At 42.6% G+C, this 20252-nt stretch overlaps 2 protein-coding genes across 2 annotated transcripts in view; one reads left to right on the top strand and one right to left on the bottom strand.

The window, feature by feature from the left end:
• LOC133563665 (CTD small phosphatase-like protein 2-A) overlaps window positions 1-19676 on the bottom strand; it is a 49021-nt gene extending 29345 nt beyond the window's left edge. The window contains exons 1-2 of the mRNA XM_061917928.1: window positions 19447-19676; window positions 2814-3025 (exon numbers count right to left, since the gene is read on the bottom strand). Of these exons, the coding sequence (XP_061773912.1) occupies window positions 2814-3002 (189 nt within the window). The 5' untranslated portion in view covers window positions 3003-3025; window positions 19447-19676. The remainder of the gene's footprint in view (window positions 1-2813; window positions 3026-19446) is intronic.
• The window catches only part of LOC133563667 (uncharacterized), a 57190-nt gene that overhangs the window by 865 nt on the left and 36073 nt on the right, over window positions 1-20252 (top strand). The gene's annotated exons all lie outside the window — the stretch shown is intronic.

Below are 20252 nucleotides of genomic sequence, written 5' to 3'. Positions count from 1 at the left end.
ACATCTAACACAATTTCCCAACTCATATGGAAACGGGATTTGTAGAAGTGTTAAAGTCTACAACATGGCCTGGAGGACTTTGGTACGTAAATAAAACGGACCAAAAAAAGGTGCATTCTGAAGTGACAGTCAGAAAGCAAGAAGATGGCCAGTAAAACAAAATCTATGCAAAATGTTGGCCAAAGAAGTGTTATGTTGAAATAAAAAACATAATATGAGCTCTTGGTGGTGAAACCAATGTGCTCATAGGTTGAGGCAGTGTTTTTCAACCACTGTGCAGTGGCACACTAGTGTGTCGTGAGATACAATCTGGTGTGCCGTGGCAGACTCATTTCACCTATTTGGGTTAAAAATATTTTTAGCAAAGCAGTAATTATAGTCTGCAAACTATGTGTTGTTGTTGAGTGTGGGTGCTGTCTAGAGCTCGGCAGAGTAACCCTGTAATACTCTTCCATATCAGTAGGTGGCAGCCGGTAGCTAATTACTTTGGAGATGTTGGAAACACTGGGAGGCAGTGTGCAGGTAAAAAAGGTGTCTAATGCTTAAACCAAAAATAAACAAAAAGTGAGTGCTAGCAAGAAAATGCATTGAAGCTTGGGGAAGGCTATGTAGAAAAAAACCTAAAACTGAACTGGCTACAAAGTAAACAAAAACAGAATGCTGGACGACAGCAAGTGTACATCCGATCATAACATGACAATCCACAATGTCTACAGAAAGGATAGAAAAAAGGCTTAAGTACAAACCCTGTTTCCATATGAGTTGGGAAATTGTGTTAGCTGTAAATATAAAACGGAATACAATGATTTGCAAATCCTTTTCAACCCATATTCAGTTGAATGCACTACAAAGACAAGACATTTGATGTTCAAACTCATACAGTTTTTTTTTTTTGCATATAATAATTAACTTAGAATTTCATGGCTGCAACATGTGCCAAAGTAGTTGGGAAAGGGCATGTTCACCACTGTGTTACATCACCTTTTCTTTTAAGAACACTCAATAAACATTTGGGAACTGAGGAAACTAATTGTTGAAGCTTTGAAAGTGGAATTCTTTACCATTCTTGCTTGATGTACAGCTTAAGTTGTTCAACAGTCTGGGGTTTTTTAGTCGTATTTTACGCTTCATAATGCGCCAAACATTTTCCATGGGAGACAGGTCTGGACTGCAGGCGGGCCAGGAAAGTACCTGCACTGTTTTACTACGAAGCAACGTTGTAACACGTGGCTTGCTGAAATAAGCAGGGGCGTCCATGATAACTTTGCTTGGATGACAACATATGTTGCTCCAAAACCTGTATGGACCATTTAGCATTAATGGTGCCTTCACAGATGTGTAAGTTACCCATGCCTTGGGCACTAAAACACCCCCATACCATCACAGATGCTGGCTTTTCAACTTTGCGCCAATGACAATCCGGATGGTTATTTTCCCCTTTGTTCTGGAGGAAACCACGTCCACAGTTTCCAAATATAATTTGAAATGTGGACTCCTCAGACCACAGAACACTTTTCCACTTTGCATCAGTCCATCTTAGATGAGCTCGGGCCCAGCGAAGCTGGCGGCGTTCCTGGGTGTTGTTGACAAATGGGTTTGGCTTTGCCTAGTAGAGTATTAACTTGCACTTACAGATGTAGCGACCAACTGTAGTTACTGACAGTGGTTTTATGAAGTGTTCCTGAGCCCATGTGGTGATATCCTTTACACACTGATGTCGGTTTTTGATGCAGAACCGCCTGAGGGATCAAAGGTCCGTAATATCATCGCTTACGTGCAGTGATTTCTCCAGATTCTCCGAACCTTTTGATGATTTTACGGACCGTAGCTGGTAAAATCTCTAAATTCCTTGCAATAGTTTGTAGAGGAATGTTGTTTTAAAACTGTTCGACAATTGGCTTACAAATTGGTGACCCTCGCCCCATCCTTGTTTGTGAATTACTTAGCATTTCATGGAAGCTGCTTTTATAGCCAATCATGGCACCCACCTGTTCCCAATTAGCCTGCACACCTGTGGGATGTTCCAAATAAGTGTTTGATGAGCATTCCTCAACTTTATCAGTATTTATTGCCACCTTTCCCAACTTATTTGTCACGTGTTGCTGGCATGAAATTCTAAAGTTAATGATTATTTGCAAAAAAAAAAAAAGTTTATGAGTTTGAACATCAAATATGTTGTCTTTGTAGCATATTCAACTGAATATGGCTTGAAAAGGATTTGCAAATCATTGTATTCTGTTTGTATTTACATCTAACACAATTTCCCAACTCATATGGAAACGGGGTTTGTATTATTGATTGCTAAAACAGAGAAGATGTGGGAAATATCGCTCAAAGGAAGACCTGAAACTGCTACAGGAAAATACCAAAAAAAGAGAAAAAGCCACCGAATGTGGAACGCAAGAAGTAAAAGACTACACAGAGGAAAAGAGCAAACAAGTGCAAATAAGTCAGGGTGTGATGTGACAGGTGGTGACAGTACACCTACTTGGAGACAAGAGCTATAGGGATACATGCTTAGTTATGTTTGAAAGTCATATCCAACAATTGCGACAACTTATTTTTACTGTCAACTGAGTTTTGTTTCATAATAATTTCTGCTGGTGGTGTGCCTCCGCAGTTTTTCAACGCAAAAAATGTGCTTTGGCTCAAAAAAGGTTGAAAAACACTGGGATATGGTACCATTTGTAATGCATGTACTGCACTTTCAGGGTGTAAGTTGACCAACAAGACTTGGAAGTGTAATGATAATAACCAAAGTCTCATGGCCTAATTAGGGTTAGGGTTGTGAACGTGTACATCCTCATGCTTACCTTGACAGCAGTCCCCCGAATAAATGTCTTTATGCTGGAGACAAGACCCCTTTCATTCTTCTGCATTTTTCCTCGGCCTCTCAGTGGGGATGATTCCACTGGACAGTGTTTCCTCTTGGCCCGGGACGTGTGGACTCCACCGCCCAGGGTTGGCTGCTGAGGAGCTTTACGCGCTCTCAGCTGCATCATGCTCCAGCATCACATGGAAGAAACTGGCAAGGAGGGAGCAGACATCCAGTTACTTTTTTTAGCACACCTTCACTTTTGACTCACTAAAATTCTACCTTAATGATCAGGGGCAGGTAACCAATAGCTCAGAAGACAATAAATCTTAGCGCCTTCAAACATTCTCTAGCACTTGAGTTCAGGTCAGTTTGGACACAAGAGACAATCACAGCGACACGGCTTGTGAGCTCATGGACTAACGACTTTCAATCCAAAATTCAGCTCAATAGTTTAAGTTGATAAGAAGATGGCGAAAGAAAAAAAGACGAGTGTTGAACATTTCAGGGCGAACGGACAGAGGAATTTGCTTTTGTGGGGAAAGCGCCCCCTCTAAAGTCACTGTTAGTTGCGCCCACTTTTAAGTCACACCCACTGTAAGTCACACCCACTCTTAAGTCGGTCCCACTTTTGAATTATGCCCACTCTTGAGTTGCGCCCACTGTAAGTCACGCCTACTGTAAGTCTCTTAAGTTCCGCCCACTCTTAAGACACGCCCACTTTTGAATTATGCCCACTCTTGAGTCGCCCCCACTATAAGTCACGCCCAGTGTAAGTCTCTTAGGTTGCGCCCACTCTTAAGTCACATCCACTCTTAAGCTAATCCGGTTACTTTTAGACCTCCACCCCAGATCCCACCTCAATCCAACCCACTTCTCCAAAGTGGGCTGGCTCAGGGTGGAGGACAGAGTAAAACAACTTGCACTGAGCCTAGTCTATAAAATCCGCTACACCTCCTTGATCCCGAAGTACATGTCAAACTACTTCCTTAACGTAAATGACCGCCATAACCACAACACCAGGGGGAGCTCCACAAACCACGTTAAACCCAGATTTCGATCTAACAAAGGTCTTAACTCATTTTCTTTTTATGCCACATCAATGTGGAATGCACTCCCAACAGGTATAAAAGTAAGTGCATCTCTATCCTCATTCAAAACCGCTCTAAAACAACACCTCCAGGCAACTTCAACACTTTACTAATACCCTCCTCCATTCACATCCCATCTCCCCGGATTATAAAGAACTCAAATGTACTTCTAATGTATATACTTGTTCTTATGCTATCTGAACTCACTATGTTCTCTGCTGGCTGTACATATCCTACTAAATAAGACCTGCACTGTTTCAATGTCCACATTTCTCTGTTGATACAATTGTTGATGACTGAAGTTCTGATATCAACCAAAGCTCCTCATCCCACCCCCCGGATTGTAAATAATTCAATGTACATACTATGATGATTAACTTGTGTGATGACTGTATTATGTTGATAGTATATATTTGTACCATGAATTGATTAACGTGGACCCCGACTTAAACAAGTTGAAAAACTTATTCGGGTGTTACCATTTAGTGGTCAATTGTACGGAATATGTACTGTACTGTGCAATCTACTAATAAAAGTATCAATCAATCAATAAATCAATCAAGTTGCGCCCACTTTTGAATTATGCCCACTCTTGAGTCGCCCCACTATAAATCACGCCCAGTGTAAGTCTCTTAGGTTGCGCCCACTCTTAAGTCACATCCACTCTTAAGTTGCGCCCACTTTTGAATTATGCCCACTCTTGAGTCGCCCCCACTATAAGTCACGCCCAGTGTAAGTCTCTTAGGTTGCGCCCACTCTTAAGTCACATCCACTCTTAAGTTGCGCCCACTTTTGAGTCGCCCCACTATAAATCACGCCCAGTGTAAGTCTCTTAGGTGGCGCCCACTCTTAGGTCACATCCACTCTTAAGTTGCGCCCACTTTTGAATTATGCCCACTCTTGAGTCGCCCCCACTATAAGTCACGCCCAGTGTAAGTCTCTTAGGTTGCGCCCACTCTTAAGTCACATCCACTCTTAAGTTGCGCCCACTTTTGAATTATGCCCACTCTTGAGTCGCCCCCACTATAAGTCACGCCCAGTGTAAGTCTCTTAGGTTGCGCCCACTCTTAAGTCACATCCACTCTTAAGTTGCGCCCACTTTTGAATTATGCCCACTCTTGAGTCGCCCCACTATAAATGACGCCCAGTGTAAGTCTCTTAGGTTGCGCCCACTCTTAAGTCACATCCACTCTTAAGTTGCGCCCACTTTTGAATTAAGCCCACTCTTGAGTCGCCCCCACTATAAGTCATGCCCAGTGTAAGTCTCTTAGGTTGCGCCCACTCTTAAGTCACATCCACTCTTAAGTTGCGCCCACTTTTGAATTATGCCCACTCTTGAGTCGCCCCACTATAAATCACGCCCAGTGTAAGTCTCTTAGGTTGCGCCCACTCTTAAGTCACATCCACTCTTAAGACACGCCCACTTTTGAATTATGCCCACTCTTGAGTCGCCCCCACTATAAGTCATGCCCAGTGTAAGTCTCTTAGGTTGCGCCCACTCTTAAGTCACATCCACTCTTAAGTTGCGCCCACTTTTGAATTATGCCCACTCTTGAGTCGTCCCCACTATAAGTCACGCCCAGTGTAAGTCTCTTAGGTTGCGCCCACTCTTAAGTCACATCCACTCTTAAGTTGCGCTCACTTTTGAATTATGCCCACTCTTGAGTCGCCCCCACTATAAGTCACGCCCAGTGTAAGTCTCTTAGGTTGCGCCCACTCTTAAGTCACATCCACTCTTAAGTTGCGCCCACTTTTGAATTATGCCCACTCTTGAGTCGCCCCACTATAAATCACGCCCAGTGTAAGTCTCTTAGGTGGCGCCCACTCTTAGGTCACATCCACTCTTAAGTTGCGCCCACTTTTGAATTATGCCCACTCTTGAGTCGCCCCCACTATAAGTCACGCCCAGTGTAAGTCTCTTAGGTTGCGCCCACTCTTAAGTCACATCCACTCTTAAGTTGCGCCCACTTTTGAATTATGCCCACTCTTGAGTCGCCCCCACTATAAGTCACGCCCAGTGTAAGTCTCTTAGGTTGCGCCCACTCTTAAGTCACATCCACTCTTAAGTTGCGCTCACTTTTGAATTAAGCCCACTCTTGAGTCGCCCCCACTATAAGTCACGCCCAGTGTAAGTCTCTTAGGTTGCGCCCACTCTTAAGTCACATCCACTCTTAAGTTGCGCCCACTTTTGAATTATGCCCACTCTTGAGTCGCCCCCACTATAAGTCACGCCCAGTGTAAGTCTCTTAGGTTGCGCCCACTCTTAAGTCACATCCACTCTTAAGTTGCGCCCACTTTTGAATTATGCCCACTCTTGAGTCGCCCCCACTATAAGTCACGCCCAGTGTAAGTCTCTTAGGTTGCGCCCACTCTTAAGTCACATCCACTCTTAAGTTGCGCCCACTTTTGAATTATGCCCACTCTTGAGTCGCCCCACTATAAATCACGCCCAGTGTAAGTCTCTTAGGTGGCGCCCACTCTTAGGTCACATCCACTCTTAAGTTGCGCCCACTTTTAAATTATGCCCACTCTTGAGTCGCCCCCACTATAAGTCACGCCCAGTGTAAGTCTCTTAGGTTGCGCCCACTCTTAAGTCACATCCACTCTTAATTTGCGCCCACTTTTGAATTATGCCCACTCTTGAGTCGCCCCCACTATAAGTCACGCCCAGTGTAAGTCTCTTAGGTTGCGCCCACTCTTAAGTCACATCCACTCTTAAGTTGCGCCCACTTTTGAATTATGCCCACTCTTGAGTCGCCCCACTATAAATCACGCCCAGTGTAAGTCTCTTAGGTGGCGCCCACTCTTAGGTCACATCCACTCTTAAGTTGCGCCCACTTTTGAATTAAGCCCACTCTTGAGTCGCCCCCACTATAAGTCACGCCCAGTGTAAGTCTCTTAGGTTGCGCCCACTCTTAAGTCACATCCACTCTTAAGTTGCGCCCACTTTTGAATTATGCCCACTCTTGAGTCGCCCCCACTATAAGTCATGCCCAGTGTAAGTCTCTTAGGTTGCGCCCACTCTTAAGTCACATCCACTCTTAAGTTGCGCCCACTTTTGAATTATGCCCACTCTTGAGTCGCCCCACTATAAATCACGCCCAGTGTAAGTCTCTTAGGTTGCGCCCACTCTTAAGTCACATCCACTCTTAAGACACGCCCACTTTTGAATTATGCCCACTCTTGAGTCGCCCCCACTATAAGTCATGCCCAGTGTAAGTCTCTTAGGTTGCGCCCACTCTTAAGTCACATCCACTCTTAAGTTGCGCCCACTTTTGAATTATGCCCACTCTTGAGTCGCCCCCACTATAAGTCACGCCCAGTGTAAGTCTCTTAGGTTGCGCCCACTCTTGAGTCACATCCACTCTTAAGTTGCGCCCACTTTTGAATTACGCCCACTCTTGAGTCGCCCCACTATAAATCACGCCCAGTGTAAGTCTCTTAGGTGGCGCCCACTCTTAGGTCACATCCACTCTTAAGTTGCGCCCACTTTTGAATTATGCCCACTCTTGAGTCGCCCCACTATAAATCACGCCCAGTGTAAGTCTCTTAGGTTGCGCCCACTCTTAAGTCACATCCACTCTTAAGACACGCCCACTTTTGAATTATGCCCACTCTTGAGTCGCCCCCACTATAAGTCATGCCCAGTGTAAGTCTCTTAGGTTGCGCCCACTCTTAAGTCACATCCACTCTTAAGTTGCGCCCACTTTTGAATTATGCCCACTCTTGAATCGCCCCCACTATAAGTCACGCCCAGTGTAAGTCTCTTAGGTTGCGCCCACTCTTAAGTCACATCCACTCTTAAGTTGCGCCCACTTTTGAATTATGCCCACTCTTGAGTCGCCCCCACTATAAGTCACGCCCAGTGTAAGTCTCTTAGGTTGCGCCCACTCTTAAGTCACATCCACTCTTAAGTTGCGCCCACTTTTGAATTATGCCCACTCTTGAGTCGCCCCCACTATAAGTCACGCCCAGTGTAAGTCTCTTAGGTTGCGCCCACTCTTAAGTCACATCCACTCTTAAGTTGCGCCCACTTTTGAATTACGCCCACTCTTGAGTCGCCCCAAGTCTTGCCCACTCTGAATTCTCTTGTGTCGCATCCATTCTTAATTATTTAAAGTTGCGCCCACACTTAAGTCCCGTCCCCTCTTAAGTCACACTTTTGAGTTCTGCCCCCTCTAAAGTCCCCTAAGTCGCGCCCACTGTAAGTCTCGTAAATTGCACCCACTTTTGAATTATGCCCAATGTTGAGTCGCGCCCACTCTGAATTCTCTTGAGTCGAGCCCACTCTTAATTATTTAAAGTTGCGCCCACTCTTATGTTCCGCCCACTTTTAAGTCCCGCTCCCTCTTAAGTCACACTTACATGTACTTTTCAGTTGGTGCCCCCTCTTAATTCTCCTAAGTCACGCCCACTCTCAAGTCTTTTAAGTCCCACCCACTCTTTATTCGCACCCACTCTTAATTTTCTTAAGTTGCGCCCACTCTTAAGTGTCGCCCACTCTTGAGTTGCGCCCACTCTGAATTCTTTAAAGTGTCACCCACTCTTGAGTTGCGCCCACTCTGAATTCTTTAAAGTGGCGCCCACTCTTGAGTCGCGCCCACTCTTAATTCTTTAAAGTCGCGCCCATCACTCCGGTCGCTTTGGTGTAGAACACATTAAAGCCTTCTACAGAAAGCTAGGAGTAATCAACAACAATTTCAAATTAGAAATGGTCTCAGCTAACGAGGTGCTTAATAAATTGAGCGCGCTCCACCCAAACAAGACCACCGGCCTTGACAATATCCCCTCCAGATTCCTCATGGACTCTGCCACCACCATCGCTCCAATAATCACACACATAATAAACCACCATTGCCCCAATAATCACACACATAATAAACCACCATCGCCCCAATAATCACACACATAAACCACCATCGCCCCAATAATCACACACATAATAAACCACCATTGCCCCAATAATCACACACATAATAAACCACCATTGCCCCAATAATCACACACATAATAAACCTCTCAATCAAACAAGGCCAAGTACCCAAAGATTTCAAGTTAGCAAGAGTAACCCCCCTTTATACAAAAAGGAAGCAAATTAGAACCTGGTAACTACCGACCTGTTTCTATTCTCACTTCCATTTCCAAAGTAATGGAGAAAATAGTTTATGAACAGGTACCTTGCTACTAATAAACTAATGTATAAATTCCAATCCGGCTTCAGCACTAAGCACTCCACTGACACATGTCTTCTCTATCTGACCGACCACATCAAACATGAGGTGGACGCCGTCAAATACTGCTGGACATTATAAATACTGCGGCATGGTCATGCTGGACATTAGAAATACTGCGGCATGGTCATGCTGGACATTAGAAATACTGCGGCATGGTCATGCTGGACATTAGAAATACTGCGGCATGGTCATGCTGGACATTAGAAATACTGCGGCATGGTCATGCTGGACATTAGAAATACTGCGGCATGGTCATGCTGGACATTATAAATACTGCGGCATGGTCATGCTGGACATTATAAATACTGCTGGACATGCTGGACATTATAAATACTGCGGCATGGTCATGCTGGACATTATAAATACTGCGGCATGGTCATGCTGGACATTATAAATACTGCGGCATGGTCATGCTGGACATTATAAATACTGCGGCATGGTCATGCTGGACATTATAAATACTGCTGGACATGCTGGACATTATAAATACTGCGGCATGGTCATGCTGGACATTATAAATACTGCGGCATGGTCATGCTGGACATTATAAATACTGCGGCATGGTCATGCTGGACATTATAAATACTGCGGCATGGTCATGCTGGACATTATAAATACTGCGGCATGGTCATGCTGGACATTATAAATACTGCGGCATGGTCATGCTGGACATTATAAATACTGCGGCATGGTCATGCTGGACATGCTGGACATTAGAAATACTGCGGCATGGTCATGCTGGACATTATAAATACTGCGGCATGGTCATGCTGGACATTATAAATACTGCGGCATGGTCATGCTGGACATTATAAATACTGCGGCATGGTCATGCTGGACATTATAAATACTGCGGCAAGGTCATGCTGGACATTATAAATACTGCGGCATGGTCATGCTGGACATTATAAATACTGCGGCATGGTCATGCTGGACATTATAAATACTGCGGCATGGTCATGCTGGACATTATAAATACTGCGGCATGGTCATGCTGGACATTATAAATACTGCTGGACATGCTGGACATTATAAATACTGCGGCATGGTCATGCTGGACATTATAAATACTGCGGCATGATCATGCTGGACATTATAAATACTGCGGCATGGTCATGCTGGACATTATAAATACTGCGGCATGGTCATGCTGGACATTATAAATACTGCGGCATGGTCATGCTGGACATTATAAATACTGCTGGACATGCTGGACATTATAAATACTGCGGCATGGTCATGCTGGACATTATAAATACTGCGGCATGGTCATGCTGGACATTATAAATACTGCGGCATGGTCATGCTGGACATTATAAATACTGCGGCATGGTCATGCTGGAGATTATAAATACTGCGGCATGGTCATGCTGGACATTATAAATACTGCGGCATGGTCATTCTGGACATGCTGGACATTATAAATACTGCGGCATGGTCATGCTGGACATTATAAATACTGCGGCATGGTCATGCTGGACATTATAAATACTGCGGCATGGTCATGCTGGACATTATAAATACTGCGGCATGGTCATGCTGGACATTATAAATACTGCGGCATGGTCATGCTGGACATTATAAATACTGCTGGACATGCTGGACATTATAAATACTGCGGCATGGTCATGCTGGACATTATAAATACTGCGGCATGGTCATGCTGGACATTATAAATACTGCGGCATGGTCATGCTGGACATTATAAATACTGCGGCATGGTCATGCTGGACATTATAAATACTGCGGCATGGTCATGCTGGACATTATAAATACTGCGGCATGGTCATGCTGGACATTATAAATACTGCGGCATGGTCATGCTGGACATTATAAATACTGCGGCATGGTCATGCTGTACATTATAAATACTGCGGCATGGTCATGCTGGACATTATAAATACTGCGGCATGGTCATGCTGGACATTATAAATACTGCGGCATGGTCATGCTGTACATTATAAATACTGCGGCATGGTCATGCTGGACATTATAAATACTGCGGCATGGTCATGCTGGACATTATAAATACTGCGGCATGGTCATGCTGGACATTATAAATACTGCGGCATGGTCATGCTGGACATTATAAATACTGCGGCATGGTCATGCTGGTAATTCAGAAGGCCTTTGACACAGTTAACCACGCTATACTGTTGGATAAGCTCAGAGCAATCGGATTGGATAAAATCTCATGGAGCTGGATGCAATCTTAAAAGTTAAAGTTAAAGTACCAATGATTGTCACACACATACTAGATGTGGCGAAATTATTCTCTGCATTTGACCCATCACCCTTGATCACGCAGTGGGCAGCAGCGGTGCCACACCCGGGAATCATTTATGTTGATTTAACCCCCAATTCCAGCCCCTAATGCTGAGTGCCAAGCAGGGAGGTAATGGCTCCCATTTTTATAGTCTTTGGAATGACTCAGCCGGGATATGAACTCACAACCTACCGATCTCAGGGCAGACACTCTAACCACTAGGCCACTGAGTAGGAGGGGAGGAAACAGGTGGTAGAGGTGTCCCCACCTCTCAGTAAGCTGTAGAGTCCCCCAAGGCAGTATACTAGGACCTTTACTGTTCCTAATATATGTGAATGACATGCCATCAGCATGCCACTGTGAATTGTTCCTGTTTGCGGATGACTCGGCCCTGCTGGTATCCGGCAAGGACAAGTCACAGGTGGAACAAATGCTCAGTGCTGAACTCCTTAATATTTGCACCTGGCTCGCTGACAACAAGCTATCCATACACTTAGGTAAAACAGAATCCATCCTTTTTGGGTCCCACATCAACCTTCTTAAAGTCAGTGACTTCACTATAAAAGTGGGTGACATTGTTATCACCAGGAAAGATGAGATCACCTACCTAGGTTCCATTCTAGAGGCTAATCTTTCCTGTGAAAAATTGGCAACCAAGGTCATCAAAAAGGTCAACCAAAGAACGAATTCCTGGATTTTTTCCCCCACATTCTGTCTGTCACAGTTGAAGTGTACCTATGATGAAAATTACAGACCTCTGTCATCCTTTGAAGTGGGAGAACTTGCACAATCGCTAGCTGACTAAATACTTTTTTTGCCCCACTGTATGTACTATGATGATTAACCTGTGTGATGACTGTGTTATGCTGATAGTATATATTTGTACCATTAATTGATTAACGTGGACCCCGACTTAAACAAGTTGAAAAACTTATTGGGGTGTTACCATTTAGTGGTCAATTGTACGAAATATGTACTGAACTGTGCAATCTACTAATAAAAGTATCAATCAATCAATCAAACCCTTAAGTTCCACCCACTCTTAAGTCGCGCCTACTTTTGAGTTGCGCCCACTTTTAATTCTCCTAAGTCGCGCCCACAAGAGTGAGGACAACGGAAGAGAAGTGTGTTTTAAAGACATGCCCACAGTGGCAGTGACAACACAAGAGTGGACACTTGATGTGTAACGTGATCCAAGATGGCTAATACAAGGTAGGGCTATATTCGATATATTGTGGGTTTGTCTCTGTGCGATATAGAAAATGACTATTTTGTGAGTATTGGGTAAATATCTTCTCACGCAGTTGTTTTTAGCTGCGGGCATTACACTGCAGGCTCTTCTCACTCTTTCTTGCCTCTCCTTCTGACAGAGATATAAAACAAGACGTCACATACTGTCACGCGTGCAACATCATACGCCTTCGCTGAGCAGAGAGGAATGTAGCAAAGGTAAAGTTAGCTGTGGCAGCCAACATATGTGGCAGGTGTAGGCGGAGCTGTGCGGGTGGTAATACGAGAGAAAGAAGGTGCCAATCTGGTAACAAATGGAGGAAGAATATTTAATTCCCAAGAAAAACAGCTGGGGGTCCATCGTCTGGCGGTGGCTTGACTTCAAGCGGGAAGATGTTGAACAGACAACCGTAATATGTTAAGTATGCGGCAAAAGCGTTGCTACAAAAAGTAGCGGCACTACTTATGTGTAGCATCATTTGATAAGTAACCCACTAGAGAATGAAGAGTGCTTGAAACTCTGAGTGTCAACATCTCCGTTTGGTGCCACACCCAAGAAAATGCCAAAGCAACCTGCACATCCTCACCATTTTCAGATCAACACCGTACGAAAAAAATTGTCAACAGAAGGAGATAACGTCCGCAGGAACCTACCACATAGCGAAGGACATACACTATTTGATTTCGTATTATGCAGCTCATTTTTATTAGACAGTTTTTGAAACATCTTGTGTGACATCATGCACAAAAGTGCACTTTATTTGTTTTAAAACATTGTAGTGGCGTTCTGTACAAAAAGTACACTTTAATTTAGTGTTGTTTTGATATGTCATCTTAGTGACATCATGCACAAAAGTGCACTCATAGCTTGTTTTAAAATGTCTCTGACAATCTTGCACTTTCTGTTTTGGAAATGACATGAATGTTTGTGCCACTGCTTAGTAACTGTTTCATAAATACACTTTTAGTTGTGATTTCCCTCTCTGCATGAAAGTTTAAAAGTAGCATATATGAATGCAGTATGTGTTTGAATGTAGACACATAGAATCATCATACTGCTGTCATTATATGCATCAAGTGTTCATTCAAGGCTAAGGCACAATATGGAGATATATATGCTGTATGGTGACATGGCCTAAAAATTTTGAGATATTAAAAAAAGGCCACATCGCCCAGCCATAATACAATGCAGCATTGCTTGGTGAATGAATTGCTTTTATGGCCGATTATAAACACTCTAACCCCAACCTGACCCCAGTTTTCCATGTTTTGGTTAAAGCTTCACTTGCGTTGCCATCACCCCTGTGGGCACGTCTTGAAGTGGGAGCGAGTTAGAGTGGGTGCGACTTTAAGTAGTTCTGCAGCTACATTTACATGCTTCCTGTTGATTGGAGTGAGAAGAAAGGGAAAAATGAAATTGTGGATAAAACATCAAGTCACCACCAGACTTGTCAGTTTTTTAGATTTTTTTCAAACAGACCATAGTTATTCGCCACGCACAGCAATTCTTTACAACACTCGTCTGTTCCCTATTCGGATGTACAAAAACAACAGGTAGGAACTAAAGTGCAGGACTGTAGAGATATAATAAACAATATAACACATTTGCAAGTTTAAAATAATAATTTTGTCCAATAATATTTAAATAAATGCCTTACATAAATTAATTTCTATACTTCAATAAGAATAACGGACCAAATTAAACGATACATAGACCATGTAACTTCCCGGCAGTAAACCTGCAAAAAATATTCTTCTTAGGTTTGTCTATGTTTACATTTTAACATTTTGCACTATGTTGTTACTCTTTAAATAGTTGACATATTCCTTATTTTTGCACCGTCATTTAAAGAGGTCATTGGTAAGTGTTTATTGTGATTTTAGAATGTTCTTTGCAATAATTGTTTTACCATTTCCTTTCAGCCTTGATAGCTGAGGGGATTATAAACAAAGTAAGTTTACATGTGAAATACAAAAGTTAACATTTATATATTTTTTTCTCTTGGTCCTAATTTTCCATTGGCCAGTGATTCTTAAACTAGTGGAACACAGGCTCCATCTACTGTCTATGTGTCCAAGTCAAGGCCCGCGGGTCGAATGAATGATCGATGGCTCCCGGGATATTTGATTAGTATTAGAAGCGGCCCGCAGGCCACAGCCGCCTGCTGCTGTTTTGCATATACTGTGTATATATATATATATATATATATATATATATATATATATATATATATATATATATATATATATGTTGTGTATCGTGACATGGCCTAAAAATATTGAGATATTAATAAAAGGTAGGGGTGTAACAGTACGTATATTTGTATTGAACCTTTTCGGTACGGGGGTTTCGTTTCGGTACAGGGGTGTACCGAACGAGTTTCTAAGCTAAAGTCTTAACAAGCTGCTTTGCTTCTTCTTCCTCTGTCTCAGCACCCAGAATTGTCCCACCCACACAAACATCTGATTGGTTACATAAATATCGGTAACAGCCAATCAGCAGTGCGTATTCAGAGCTTTTAGCTTAAAGTTAGCTCATTATGGGATGTGTGTGCGTGTTTTACGGACAGAGAAGCTTTGAATGGCAGGGTCCCGGCTGTCACATTTTGATAAAAATATAGCATTTACATAATAAAAATCAACTACAGGCTTCCCAAATGCTGTAATAAATTAAGCATGATGAGTTGACTTGAAACGGTTTATTGTTGCACTTTTCATATGTCGAAGAAAAGTTTTGTCATTCTATTTATATAGGGACGGCGTGGCGCAGTGGAAGAGTGGCTGTGCGCAACCCGAGGGTCCCTGGTTCAAATCCCACCTAGTACCAACCTCGTCACGTCCGTTGTGTCCTGAGCAAGACACTTCACCCTTGCTCCTGATGGGTGCTGGTTTGCGCCTTGCATGGCAGCTCCCTCCATCAGTGTGTGAATGTGTGTGTGAATGGGTAAATGTGGAAGTAGTGTCAAAGAGCTTTGAGTACCTTGAAGGTAGAAAAGCGCTATACAAGTACAACCCATTTATCATTTTATCATTTATTTAATCTGAGCAAAATTTGAGGCAATTTAATGTGGATTAATGTGGGCAGAATTATTAATAGTGTTCCCAATGTTAAAAGAATAAAGCCATTGTTTACAAATTTGGTAAATAATTAACCCAAAAAATTTATATTTTGTTGTTTTCTTACTGTACCGAAAATGAACTGAACCGTGACCTCTAAACCGAGGTACGTACCGAACCAAAATTTTTGGATGTATATGTATATATATATATATACATACATATATATATATTTTTTATATATATATGTATACATATATATATAAGTATATATATATATATATATATATATATATATATATACATACATACATACATAGATATATATACATACATATATAAGTATATATATATATACATACATACATACATATATCCATACATATATACATACATACATATATATATACATACTTACATATATATTTATAAATAAATATATTTATATATACACATACATGTATACACATACATATATATATATACATACATATATATATACACACACATAAATAGATATACACACATATATATACACACACATATATGTATATATATATACACATAAATATATATACATATACATACATATATATACATATATATACATACATATATGTATATATACATACATATATATACATACATATATGTATACATACATACATATATGTATACATACATACATATATGTATACATACATACATATATGTACACATACATACATATATATATATATATACATACATATATGTATACATACATACATATATATATACATACATACATGTATACATACATACATATATATATATACATACATATATGTATACATACATACATATATATACATACATATATGTATACATACATACATATATATACATACATATATGTATACATACATACATATATATACATAGATATATGTATACATACATACATATATATACATACATATATGTATACATACATACATACATATATATACATACATATATGTATACATACATACATATATATACATAGATATATGTATACATACATACATATATATACATAGATATATGTATACATACATACATATATATATACATACATATATGTATACATACATACATATATATATACATACATGTATATACATACATACATATATATATATATATACATACATATATATATACACACATATATACATACATATATATATATATACACACACATACATATATATATATATATATATATATACACACATACATATACATACATATACATACATATACACACATACATATACATACATATATATATATATATATATATATATATATATATATACATACATACATACATACATACATACATACATACATACATACATACACACACACACTCCAGCAGGCCCTTTGAATATCTCCCTAATTCTGAGGTCTCAAGGTTGGCAAGTATGGCTTAAACTACTTTTATTAATGCACATAAGGTTATGGCAATGATTTATTTGGGACATGCACACAACTAAGTGATGGTAGGTTACATAGTTGTAGTTTGTCATGAGCGCACATCTGAAAATAGAAGAGAATAGGAGGAGGTAGCCCGCCTGTCAGCGGGATGTCAACATTCCCTCACATGGCTGTCAGCGTGGGGGGAAGTCAGGCAGAATTGCACCAGGCTGTGGCTTTAAGTGGCAAGTGCAGAATTGCACCACCAGCCTGTGGCTTTAAGTGGCAAGTGCAGAATTGCACCATCAGCCTGTGGCTTTAAGTGGCAAGTGCAGAATTGCACCACCAGCCTGTGGCTTTAAGTGGCAAGTGCAGAATTGCACCACCAGCCTGTGGCTTTAAGGGGCAAGTGCAGAATTGCACCAGCCTGTGGCTTTAAGTGGCAAGTGCAGAATTGCACCACCAGCCTGTGGCTTTAAGTGGCAAGTGCAGAATTGCACCACCAGCCTGTGGCTTTAAGTGGCAAGTGCAGAATTGCACCAGCCTGTGGCTTTAAGTGGCAAGTGCAGAATTGCACCAGCCTGTGGCTTTAAGTGGCAAGTGCAGAATTGCACCAGCCTGTGGCTTTAAGTGGCAAGTGCAGAATTGCACCACCAGCCTGTGGCTTTAAGTGGCAAGTGCAGAATTGCACCAGCCTGTGGCTTTAAGTGGCAAGTGCAGAATTGCACCAGCCTGTGGCTTTAAGTGGCAAGTGCAGAATTGCACCAGCCTGTGGCTTTAAGTGGCAAGTGCAGAATTGCACCAGCCTGTGGCTTTAAGTGGCAAGTGCAGAATGACACCAGCCTGTGGCTTTAAGTGGCAAGTGCAGAATTGCACCACCAGCCTGTGGCTTTAAGTGGCAAGTGCAGAATTGCACCACCAGCCCGTGGCTTTAAGTGGCAAGTGCAGAATTGCACCAGCCTGTGGCTTTAAGTGGCAAGTGCAGAATTGCACCACCAGCCTGTGGCTTTAAGGCACAAGTGCAGAATTGCACCACCAGCCTGTGGCTTTAAGTGGCAAGTGCAGAATTGCACCATCAGCCTGTGGCTTTAAGTGGCAAGTGCAGAATTGCACCACCAGCCTGTGGCTTTAAGTGGCAAGTGCAGAATTGCACCACCAGCCTGTGGCTTTAAGTGGCAAGTGCAGAATTGCACCAGCCTGTGGCTTTAAGTGGCAAGTGCAGAATTGCACCACCAGCCTGCGGCTTTAAGTGGCAAGTGCAGAATTGCACCAGCCTGTGGCTTTAAGTGGCAAGTGCAGAATTGCACCACCAGCCTGTGGCTTTAAGTGGCAAGTGCAGAATTGCACCAGCCTGTGGCTTTAAGTGGCATGTGCAGAATTGCACCACCAGCCTGTGGCTTTAAGTGGCATGTGCAGAATTGCACCACCAGCCTGTGGCTTTAAGTGGCAAGTGCAGAATTGCACCACCAGCCCGTGGCTTTAAGTGGCAAGTGCAGAATTGCACCAGCCTGTGGCTTTAAGTGGCAAGTGCAGAATTGCACCACCAGCCTGTGGCTTTAAGGCACAAGTGCAGAATTGCACCACCAGCCTGTGGCTTTAAGTGGCAAGTGCAGAATTGCACCATCAGCCTGTGGCTTTAAGTGGCAAGTGCAGAATTGCACCACCAGCCTGTGGCTTTAAGTGGCAAGTGCAGAATTGCACCACCAGCCTGTGGCTTTAAGTGGCAAGTGCAGAATTGCACCAGCCTGTGGCTTTAAGTGGCAAGTGCAGAATTGCACCACCAGCCTGTGGCTTTAAGTGGCATGTGCAGAATTGCACCACCAGCCTGTGGCTTTAAGTGGCATGTGCAGAATTGCAAGTGCGTGACTTTATGTTTGTTTGAAGTGTTTTTAACAAGCCGCCAATCCCACAACCGAGGGACAGAAACAGTTGATTTCAGTTAGCATGAGGGTCGCCAAGTTCAGACAAGAACTAGTGAGGCGTGAGGCTGGCGAGACTGTGTCGGTGAGGAAATAAACACTTTGTTCGGCCATTGATGTTGAAAACATAATCATTTGCTCTGGTTGCTAGTGTCAGTAGCAGGTTAGCTTACAAGCTAACACTACGCCAATATAAAAGGTGTCATTTGTGTGTGGACGCTTAAGGAGGATGTGCTAAAGCTCCAGGCCGGCTGTAAACATGCCAGAGAAAAGAACAGTTGTAACACAGGCGTCCTTTTCTTCCCTCCTTTGGTTGTTTTCCTCCAGCAGACTACGCCCCCACGCTAACTAGTTAGCACACATGCTAATGACAACATCTTCTACTTACTGCCAACAAAATGGAGGAGGCGCTGCTTCTAAGACGTCCAGCGGCGAGTTGGGCTCGCTGCCGGGACCGAGAAGCCCCCCAGCCCTCTCCGGCGGAGGTCGCCGCTGCCAGCCGCGATGTTAGCCGATGTCTGCTCACAGATCAGCCGTGTGCGGGGACGCCATTTTCCCGCCTCCTCAGCACAAACATCACGCGAGCGCGCGCGAGAGAATGCGACACGCGCGCGACAACCAACGTGGCGGGAGTGAGCCTGGACGCGGCTTGATGTGCTGCCGACACATGCATCTTGATGATGTCATACTCAATACTGTTAACCCATGTTGATGATGTCATACTCAATACTGTTAACCCATCTTGATTATGTCATACTCAATACTGTTAACCCATGTTGATGATGTCATACTCAATACTGTTAACCCATCTTGATTATGTCATACTCAATACTGTTAACCCATGTTGATGATGTCATACTCAATACTGTTAACCCATGTTGATGATGTCATACTCAATACTGTTAACCCATGTTGATGATGTCATACTCAATACTGTTAACAAATGTTGATGATGTCATACTCAATACTATTAACCAATGTTGATGATGTCATACTCAATACTGTTAACCCATCCATCCATCCATTTTCTACCGCTTATTCCCTTTTGGGGTCGCGGGGGGCGCTGGCGCCTATCTCAGCTACAATCGGGCGGAAGGCGGGGTACACCCTGGACAAGTCGCCACCTCATCGCAGGGCCTACTGTTAACCCATGTTGATGATGTCATACTCAATACTGTTAACCCATGTTGATGA

The sequence above is a fragment of the Nerophis ophidion genome, linkage group LG12 (genome assembly GCF_033978795.1).
Source record: "Nerophis ophidion isolate RoL-2023_Sa linkage group LG12, RoL_Noph_v1.0, whole genome shotgun sequence".
NCBI lineage: Eukaryota > Metazoa > Chordata > Actinopteri > Syngnathiformes > Syngnathidae > Nerophis > Nerophis ophidion.
This window is presented reverse-complemented; position numbering and strand designations above follow the sequence as displayed.